Here is a 10,636-nt window from a genome sequence, read left to right as displayed (position 1 = left end):
TGCTTGTCAGGACATCATGTGGGAGACACTTGGCATGTACCGACTGACAAATATTAACCACAAGTGGACAAAATATTATAATTATTTTTTATTGTTGTTGTTACATTTTCTGATATTAAAACTTGATATGTCTGTTACTGTACTGCATGATAAACATAAGCAACACACCCAGATTCACTTTGTAAACAGAATTATAACTCAAAAATAACAATTACAAACTTGATAATTAGTGAATATATATATATATATATATATATTTTTTTTTTTAAGTTTGCTTTTTTTCCCTCCTTTTTATTGAACATTGCACAAATACACATTTTTTGGACATCAGGTAATATCAAATATGCAAGTATACAAACACATACATACATGCATATACATATACACATACATTATACATATATATATATTTATATATATGTATGTGTGTGTGTGTGTGTACAGAGAAAAATATAATCAATCAAATAGAATACCCATCAAATGACATAAAATACAAAAAGTAGATGTAATAATGATAACAAATTTAAATAATTAAAAAAAATCTATAAATCAAACACACAAATTAATCACCGGTCAATCATTTTATGGAGGAAGGAGCAGTTGCGTGTGACGTTTCTCTTTAGTGACTGTGCCCTGACATCCAGGGAATGACATCATCGACGTTGTGAACGGGCGTGTTGTTAAGTAACGAGAGGGGGAGACAGACTCGAGTGGAGAACGGCCGCTCGTGCTGCTGGAGCTTCTCAGGGACTATCAACAGGGAGTGCAACCGACAACAGAGCTAAGAGCTGGGGGTATGAAAGCCGTCAGAATCCGCTCCCATCCTCCTCTACCCAGGCCCCTGTCCGACTGACAACCATCGGATCAGAACCTCCGCCGAAGCAGCTATCGGACGAACCCAATATCGGGTGAGTGTTGGGTCGGGGAACCGGAGAAACCAAGGGGGAAAAGGGTCCTGATTCGGCCGAATTAGAGTCTCGTATTCACGGCTTACGGGAGAGGGGGAGGGGGCGAGTAGTAAGGACGGCTATCTACACAGGCTAGTCCGGTAACATGGGTGCGGTTGTAACTATAATACAAAATGTGTGGAAGTGCGATATAAACAACATATTTACAGCTTCTTTTAAATGTTTTAAAACACATTTATGGTGCAGTACGTATCACGGTTCGGTTAACGTTTCTCCACTAGCTTACTCTTAGCAGCTAACACTTTACTAACGTTAACGCTCGCGCTTGGTATTTATTTATTCTTACTAGCGTTACTACCGTCTGTAATTTATACAAAGGGGGGTTATTTTTTTCTGAACATTATAACTGTTAACAGATGCCATTTAAATTTAATATTATAGCAGATATTATGATCAAGTAACGTTAATCTTAATTGACTCGCGTCTCACCGAATTGCAACCAGGATATAAAAATGACAACCGGGACATCTGCCATTATATTACCCGAACAAAACGCATAATTAAATCATAGTTTAGTTGAGTTATTGTTATAATAAAGCTTGGGGGGGGGGGGGGGTTCATCGAGTCTGTAACACACGAGTTGGCTGTGGAGTGACAGCTGAGTGCCTGAGGCGTAGCAGAGCTCAGGTTTTCATGTGATTGTGAAATCCTCGAGTCTCTGACACTTGTTTTTCTCTCGGACTTATTTTGTCACTTCCACACAGGAACCTTTTTCTGCACAAGTGCGTCTGAGTAATGTAAAGACGTACAGAATTACCACACTTTGGGACTTTCCTGACTCCAGAACCGACCCTACAGTTCTGTGCTGTAGCATTGCTTTAACCAATCCACTGTCTTTTAGGCGACTACTACCATAATAGCACATGTTGTTTTTTGTTTTTTTTTTTTTTTCCCCCAAGTGGAGTCTCTGACAGGCTGTTACCACCTGCTACTCTTTACACAAATTTATACATTCTTCAAGTGTCATTCTCGTATTTGCAAATACAAAATCCTCCCTTTTTAGTAAATCTTTTTTTAGAAAGAACACATTAGGCCACTGAAAACCATATGGGCACAGTCTTTAGACAAGCAGTAATTAATCAATGGCGCGTACAGCACAGTGTGGCCCTCCCTAAATCAGGTTCCTGATGGCAGCACATGAGACAAACCTAACCCTTTATTAACCCAAATCCATCTGCCTCCGTCACATCTACCATGGCAGGCCGTCCTCTCATCAGCTACAGTTGACAAAGAGTTGCAGGGCCTGTGTTTTTAAAGTATTTTGGGTCAGTTGATGTTTTCACTTAAAATGAGACAAGTTGTAATTGTTTAACAAGATCAGATTATCCAAGATGAAAGACATAACTGTTGTTTCAGAACAGAGCTGGTGTCTTCAGCTGTAGTTTTTATTTATTCCACCGTTTACAGTCGAGCAAAGTAACTAATGTATGTTGAGATAAAGGCTGTTTTGGATGTAAGCAGCTTGAATACAGAGGACTAGTTCTGCAGATGTGATGACTGTTCTTGCTCGCTTGATTTGGCGCGCCCGCAAAACTGAGGTTGTCTGAGAACGCTTTGTTTTGAAATGTCTCTGAGTTGTCGTCATGTCGTCATGAGACTGTTTTTCATGTCTATAGAACACGTAGATTCAGGTCATTCAAAGTGTAACACAGGAAGCTGACACGGTTCATTTCATATATTTCCCTGGTGAATTGTCAACAGGGCACGTGATGTGAACTTGTTTGATAGATCAGAGCCTGACTAGAAGTGCTATTTGAAGACACAGCTGTGCTACATTTGGAACAAGGAGCCACTGTTACTATAAAGGGCACCGTTTGTTTACATGGTGTACCCAAAATTGCTGGTTAGGAAGTAAATCTCTTTGATAAATGCGCTGATGCATTCTCTGCAGCACTTTGCTTTCTGAAGTTCATTGCACAGAATTGTCTGAGGGCCTTGACACAGATAAAGTCAAGCCAGCGCTCCGCGGCTGCTCATGCCTTCCCTCCCTTGGCAGTGCCAGCGCAGAACAGTGGAGAGCTTAGTCTTGCTTTTGCAGTGGCTGCACAATGTGGCGTGGTAGGGGCGAGTGCTAAATAAATGATGATCCTGCTCCAGCGTCACGTGCAGTTCAGCTCAGAAGATACACTTCATTTCCTCGTGTGTGTGCATGTGCATGTGTGTGTGCTAAGTCGCAGTCCTGATGCAGCCGTCGATTCTGATCCACTCCTCTTCCAAGCAGCAACTAGCATGTCTGTGTAGCCTTCATTTTTGCTGTATTTCTTTCTCCTCCTTTCCCTGTGTTTGCTGGATCTCAATGCAACCACCTCCCCCTCCCAGCCACCCTACACATCTAATCGTGTGTTTCTGGAGGCCAGACAGCTGTTTGCTGATCAACTAGCCCTGCTTAGGCTACATTCTCACACAAACACGTGGTCAGTTCAGCATGTCTGCCACTGACGATCATCATGTGAGCAGCTGACTGGCTCTTGAGGATATCTTTTCATCTCATTCTACCGCTGAGGGAAAGTCCAGGAAACAGTCTTGTTATATTCAGTTGAGTTTTACTGCTCTATGATGTTTCAGAGTCGGTTGTGAGAGTAAAGAGGTGCAGCGCAGGCAAACCAGCCTGGTGTCATGTGTCATTTTGCCTTCCTCTAACCGTAGCTGTGCTTGTCTGTTTGTGACAGTGACGACTTGCAACCATGGAGCTGAGAGTGGGGAACAAGTACCGGCTTGGCCGAAAAATAGGGAGTGGTTCATTTGGAGACATTTACCTTGGTAAGTGGAAATAGACAAAGTTTTTCTGTTTTTGCATGACTTACCCAACTTTCCATTTTATTCATCCATCACTGGCTCTTACATCTGTGGTTGTATTTTTATTTTTTATGTGTCTGTGTCTGTGTGTGTCCTCAGGTGCCAACATTGCCACCGGTGAGGAGGTAGCCATCAAGCTTGAATGTGTGAAGACCAAACATCCACAACTGCACATTGAAAGCAAGTTCTACAAGATGATGCAAGGAGGAGGTAAGAAGTGAACACAGCTTTGACATGCTCTGCAAGATTTTTCAACGCATTCCATATCAAATTTTTTTTGTCACAGATAATATTCTTGATGCAGATACCAGACTAAGCCTGCAGGAAATATGTGCAATGAATTCTTTCGACAAATGCCTGAAGGACTGTCATTTTCTCAACTTTTTAACATGTAATTCCATCTTAATTGAGTTGAGATTTCTATGTAATTATCTTGTGTAAAACTCACTTGGTTTAAAATATGATTTGTGTATCACATAATATTTGCTACATGCCAAACAATATCAATTGTGGCTGTGCCAGTAATAACAGGTTGAACAAACTTGTATTCTAGTTGGAATTCCATCGATAAAGTGGTGTGGTGCCGAGGGAGACTACAACGTGATGGTAATGGAGCTGCTTGGTCCCAGCCTGGAGGACCTTTTCAACTTTTGCTCCCGGAAGTTCAGCCTGAAGACCGTCCTGCTTTTGGCAGACCAGATGGTATGTCCTGTCTCTGCATGAAGCTAGGGCGGTTATAGTTAGGGCAGTTTCACAGTCCCCTCACTTAAGATATCACTATACGAAACTGCTCTGTTTATGAGCAGAATACAGAGATGTAGTATTTAAATCCTACTGGGTCATGTGCATGACCTGGATAACTTATTTGTTGGTGCACGCTCATGTACATCAACATTGGACATGATTCCCCTAAGGCTTGCTTAAAGATTATAAATGTTTTGGTCTCCGCTCCTCTCTTGCATCCACTGTGCTGCAGAGTTCTGGCCTCTGCTTGGCCTGTCCTGGCCTAGATATTTCATTTCATGGATCTCTCTCTCAAGCACAACTCATCAAACCTTTTGTTCTAACTGCAGCCAAGTTGCTGTGTCAGTCCTCTATATGGGTGTTAGACTCTCCACTTAAAGCCTGGGGTCATCACCTTCTTGTCCGGTCTCCATATATCTTGTTGTCCTCCCTTGACCTCTCTGCTTTAGTTTGTTCAAGGTATTGATGCATTGAGTGCTCCTACTGCTGCTCGGTGAACTTAGAAAACTACACAAGGAAAGCTCTGACCTGACAGCATGTTCAATGTGACGATGTGAACTTGTGGCCATGTATTCATGCCCCCACCATGTTCTGTGTTGCAGAAACCTGACAGTTTGATCACTCTTTGTCTCACCTGTGCTCTGCAGATCAGTCGCATTGAGTACATCCACTCCAAGAATTTCATCCATCGGGATGTGAAGCCTGACAACTTCCTAATGGGGCTTGGCAAGAAGGGCAACCTGGTGTACATCATCGACTTCGGCCTGGCCAAAAAGTACCGTGATGCCCGCACACACCAGCACATCCCCTACAGGGAGAACAAGAACCTGACTGGCACGGCACGCTACGCCTCCATCAACACACATCTTGGAATTGGTAAGGTGGATCGCTGATGAAAACTGATTTGCCTACTGTTTTTTGATGGTGTGTGTGTGTGTGTGTGTGTGTGCATGTGGGGTATCAAGAACTGGTGCTAGATTAGATTGGATAAGGTTCCTCACAACACAGTACTGCAGTTACATGTTCTCAGGCAGTTCTGTTAGTACTAGAAAGCCCATATTAGACTTGTTGTGATTCGTGTTTGTTTACATTCTGTGTCTAGCCGCCATGCCACTGAGGTCCAAGTGTCTGAAAGTGGATAATCTAGACTAAAGCAGAAAGAAATACAACAGTCCTGCAGTCAAATGGAAAAGAAGTTATGAGATTTGTAAGCGTTTGTTGGTGCCATGAGTGACAGGCAGCTCAAGTCGCGTGTCTTCTGCTCCATCAGGGTGACACGCTCGCTCCACTTTGACAGCCGCCTCTAAACGCCATGTTCAATGTGTGATGCATCGGAGCTGGCTGATGATGATATCATCAGCCAGCTAGTCATCAGTTGTCTCTAGAATCTTTACTTTAATCAGTCTTATCCCTTCCGTGGAAGAACATATGGATTTGTTTTTTGTTTTTGTTTTTTTTTTTTTTAAAATCTGTAGTCCTTACTGGTGCTCAACTAGCTCTACTCTGTTTGATCTTCGACGTTCCTCCTCTCTTTATCAGTCTTTTTGTTTATACACACCTTATCAGATTGTTTAGCGGATGCAAAGGAACAGAGCTCGCGACGGAGAAAACAAAGGAAATGCCAAGTGGGATAGAAAACAGGCCTGTGGTGGTGGTGGTGGTGGTGTTGTCATTTCAGTGTAATGTTCTATAAGACGTGCTGCAGAGCATTTTTATATGGCTAACCATTTAAACACATCCCCCTATCTCTTTACAGTGTACTAGCTGAACAGTTGCAGACCCAGCAAGTTATTTATCTCTGATGTATTTGGGTTTTATAATATTGACTTTGGGTTAGATACTAACTGGAGGGACAAAGGTGAGAGTGACGGATGGTTCAGGACATGAGCTCAAGCTCTGAAGGGATACAACTGTCTCTGTTGTAATAGTTTAGCAGTTTTAGAAGTCAGTGTTTTAAGTGTTAAAGTATGAATGCACCAATTTGAATGTGAAACTTAATCAACCAGTAAGTGCTGTGATGTCCGTACCTTGGTTACACTTAAAATAGTGTTTTTATAAAAACAGCTGATGTTATTTTACCTCAAACAAGTTTCATTTCAAGTGTTGTCTGATTAACAGGCAACACAAGCTCCGCAGTAAGAAGTGCCACATTATTTATTTATGTCATCAGGAAATGAGCAGTCTGGATGAAATGCAAACCACACATCATGCAAAAAAATGACCTCAATACACTACCATTTACCCTTTCACACATCGATATTTGTAATTGGTAATATTGAATAGAATAGTTGAACCACATATATGGCTAAGCTAATTACATTTCTTTTAGTTTTCCATCTGTAATCATGTGGAGGAAAATAAATTGTGGCATATTCCCAGTTTACAAGATCACTACAACCCAGTATCACAAAAAGTCTGCTGAGTAGAACCCATAGGCCTTTTCATTTTTTGATGACATGAGCTGTATTTTATTCATCTGTTAATTGTGTCCATTACAAACCATTAAACCCTGTAACTTGCTATAATTCCTTAGAGACACATGGTTGAAGAAGTCAGGGGTTTTATCTGTAAACAAGGTCTGGGTCAATGGTCCTTTTGTTATGGAACTAAGTGGATATCCTTCAGCCTTTTCACTCACTCTCACATGAACTGTCCGTGCTTTCTGTCCACAGAGCAGTCCAGGCGTGACGACCTGGAGTCTCTCGGCTATGTGCTCATGTACTTCAACCTGGGCTCCCTCCCCTGGCAGGGCCTCAAGGCTGCGACCAAGAGACAGAAGTACGAACGAATCAGCGAGAAGAAAATGTCCACGCCCATCGAGGTTCTTTGCAAAGGATATCCTTGTAAGTGAAGTCTCTGTGTCGCCTCTGTGTACCGGGGCTGCAACACTCCCTGGGTTGTGACATTATCTGCAGCTGCTGTATTGGGTTTCCTCCGTATGGAATTGAACCCTAACAATGCACATGTTATCTAATTACAAAGTCAGCGTTTACTACCCATTCAGTGACGTTGTGTTTATGTGTAATCTGAGTTTGTCCTCATTACTGTTTCTCCTGCAGCTGAGTTCTCCACATACCTGAATTTTTGCCGTTCGCTCCGTTTCGATGACAAGCCAGACTACTCCTACCTACGACAGCTGTTCAGGAATCTGTTCCACCGACAGGGCTTCTCCTATGATTATGTCTTTGACTGGAACATGCTCAAATTTGTAAGTTTATGACAAAGTGTTTCTAACATATTTTTCTTTTTCATCACAGTGCTCATAAATCTCACAGCTTACAATATAGTACAGATCATTTAATGGATAAGCTTTAATGTGGCTGTTCTCATCCATCAGGGTGCCAGTCGGACAGCTGAGGACGGGGATCGGGAGAGGAGAACGGGAGATGAGAGGGATGAGCGGATCGGAGGAGCCCCCAGGGGGTCTGCATCGCGAGGCCTCCCGCCAGGTCCCAACCCTGGAGCTCCCAACAGAGTCAGGAACGGGCCAGAGCAGGCCATCTCTAACCCTGCCTCACGGATCCAGCAGTCTGGTGAGTTCTTGCTGAAGTCTCAAACTCCTGCTACCTGTCATTTCATAACAATATTCTGTTATTAAAAGACAGGTAGCTGATATTTTTTTCTTCTTGAATATCTGCATCAGATGAGGTCGGCTCTTAATTTTATGCATCATTTTAGGCAACACGTCGCCACGTGCAATTTCTCGTGCAGAGAGGGAGAGGAAGGTGAGCATGAGGCTCCACCGTGGGGCTCCTGCAAACGTATCGTCCTCTGACCTCACAGCCCGTCACGACCAGTCCAGAATTTCAACATCACAGGTGAGAAAACCCGCCTATGCTGGATGTGACTCAACTGTAGCTGTAAAGTTGGACTCACAAAGACAAGAGGAGTGGGTGATTTGGACTGAATTAATATTACGACAGCATTTTCTTTTTCAGCATTCTTCCTCTTGAGTCTAATTCTGTTTTGTTTTGCAGGTCAGCGTGCCGTTCGAGCACATGGGAAAGTAAACTTCTTTGGCTCTGCATGCACATGAAACTGACAGGTGAGGTCTAGTTTCACTCATTTCTTCACGTGCCGACCGCAGAAATACATCACCAGTACGTTGCTTTCTCTGCTGATAACTAACAATGTACTTGTTGTTGCAGGGCTGCAAGGTATATTCTTCGCTCCGGTTTGTTTTCCTTTTATTTTCTACCTGGTCTTATTTCAAGATAATTGCCAATGGACACGTGGATATTTGGAAAAGGACAGTACATTTTTAAAGGATCCAGGGAAGTACATGACAGCATCCAACATGCACTCTTTCATGAACCCTCTTTGCTGAACCCTGGATCACATAAAGCAAATGAAGGACAGTGCTACACCATTGTTACTCCATGGTTGCTCATACCTGCTCCCCTCTTCCTTGAAGCATTCCCTCAATACCTTCTGTCTGACAAATGTGAAGGAACTTTTGGCATCAAAGAAGCAAAAAGGTATCGGGGACACACGCATGTTTCTCCTCAAAGGTCAACTTTGTGATTGATATAGGCTTAGTAAAGATTTATCTTTTTCAGTTTTAACACAGCAAAAACAACTTTTCAGTGAATGTCGTCTCTTTTTATCTTTCATGAGGACGTCTTAGATTGGAGATTGTTATGGGTTTTCTTTCTTTTGCGTTTTTGAAAGAAGTAACAGCTAAAAGATGAAGAGGTCAGTGGGGAGAGATAGGGGAGAGGGTAGTGGACAAAAAGAAAGATAACTTTGAAAGGATAAGTAAGTGATGTTTTAGCTGTTGTAGAGTAATGTCTCTGGTGAAGTAGCAATTGGTCCCTGCTTGCCCTTCATCCATCTATGTCGTGATGATGTACTGTCCCTCAAAACTCAGCCACCAAAACCTCCACCGCCCTTATATTTTGCCTGTTTTTAAATTGTGTTTTTGTTCGATTTTAATGTGAGCGGGTAAGGTGAAGAATGACCATAGATATTGCAAAGACGCACTCCCAAGTCTTGAGGGAAGCTCCTCAGGAAATTCTCAGTGTATTTGACCAGAGACCATAGCTGCCCATTTTGGCTAACAAATAGTGGCTGCAATTTTTATGATACTTCTTAATGTTACCTTTTTTATTCTTTTGTTATTGGAGGTTATTGGGGAGTGGGGAGGCTCTGATAGGGATTACATTTGGGGGGTGGGGCATCCAATGATTTTTTTTTTTTTTTTTCTTTAAATGTTTACTTCACTGTAAATATTTTTTTTATTTTGATGTAAAGCCAAAATGTGGTTATTTGTTTTAAGATGTAAAGTAGAAAAATGCATACTAATGACTAAAATAGGGGCTGGGTTCAGAAGTTTAGCTATTAGTATTGTGGGATGGGCTACTGTTGCTTTGCCAGCTGGGTCATCCGACATTTTGTGTGTGTGTGTGTTTGTGTCTGTCTCTGTGTGTGTGTGTGTGTGTGTGTGTGTGTGTGTGTGTGCGTGCGTGCGCGTGCATGTGAGAGTGTGTGTGTGTGTGAGAGAAAGTGAAATGGTGAATCCCTGCTCAGAATACAAGATTCATGTTGTCTTTGTTTGTTTGTATGCAGATTGTTTTTATCATTGTTCTCTTAAGTATTTATGTTAAAACTATTTTTTATTTGTCAGAAATAACTTTCCTTTCTTTATTCTCTTATTTCTGTTCTCATTTCATTGTCCTATAACTTATTAGAATTATCTTTATCATTTATCATCTCTTTGTTCTTCTGTTACGCCTCAAAGGTTGTCTGTCCTACTCCATGTAATACATAGGGCTTTCAATATTCCTTCTGCAAAAATGATACACCAATAGTTTGATGTCACCTTTCAATTTTAACCTCCAGCAACCTTGATGATGTCATTCAGAAGAAAACAGCTGATGCAATTGCAGGGATGTGTAAATAGCAGTATACTGTGTGTAATTACCTTTGTACAGGCCACCATGACCCAGTGGCATTGTAACTGTCGGGTTGGGGATGGTATAGAAGAGGCTGTGGCAATGGGGATTTCACTTTATGTATTGTGTACTGATAGCTTGTACAGTTCTTTAACACACTTTATTTACAACAGTATTTGTGTATATTTTATGAAGTAATAAAAATGAATAACGTTGCTCACAACTTTTTGCTTC

At 41.9% G+C, this 10,636-nt stretch overlaps 1 protein-coding gene across 1 annotated transcript; it reads left to right on the top strand.

The window, feature by feature from the left end:
* The first annotated feature begins 675 nt into the window (after positions 1-675).
* On the top strand, positions 676-10,625 carry LOC130185103 (casein kinase I). Its single transcript, XM_056401358.1, has 11 exons — positions 676-908; positions 3,638-3,728; positions 3,864-3,974; positions 4,318-4,466; positions 5,156-5,384; positions 7,181-7,351; positions 7,568-7,716; positions 7,846-8,041; positions 8,187-8,326; positions 8,486-8,553; positions 8,657-10,625. The coding sequence occupies exons 2-10, from the start codon at positions 3,653-3,655 to the stop codon at positions 8,516-8,518; spliced, it is 1,254 nt and encodes a 417-aa protein (XP_056257333.1). The 5' UTR covers positions 676-908; positions 3,638-3,652; the 3' UTR covers positions 8,519-8,553; positions 8,657-10,625.
* Positions 10,626-10,636: the final 11 nt, after the last annotated feature.

Source organism: Seriola aureovittata, chromosome 17 (assembly GCF_021018895.1).
Source record: "Seriola aureovittata isolate HTS-2021-v1 ecotype China chromosome 17, ASM2101889v1, whole genome shotgun sequence".
In the NCBI taxonomy this organism is placed as follows: Eukaryota; Metazoa; Chordata; class Actinopteri; order Carangiformes; family Carangidae; genus Seriola; species Seriola aureovittata.
The sequence above is the reverse complement of the archived record's forward strand: the minus strand, read 5'-3'. Positions and strand labels throughout refer to the sequence as shown.

Bases quoted from the DNA above. Each gene is read 5' to 3' on its own strand.
- LOC130185103 (XM_056401358.1), top strand. From the start codon at position 3,653: ATGGAGCTGAGAGTGGGGAACAAGTACCGGCTTGGCCGAAAAATAGGG. The intron at 3,729-3,863 runs GTAAGTGGAAAT...GTGTGTCCTCAG, and splicing joins ATTTGGAGACATTTACCTTG to GTGCCAACATTGCCACCGGT. The intron at 3,975-4,317 runs GTAAGAAGTGAA...CTTGTATTCTAG, and splicing joins CAAGATGATGCAAGGAGGAG to TTGGAATTCCATCGATAAAG.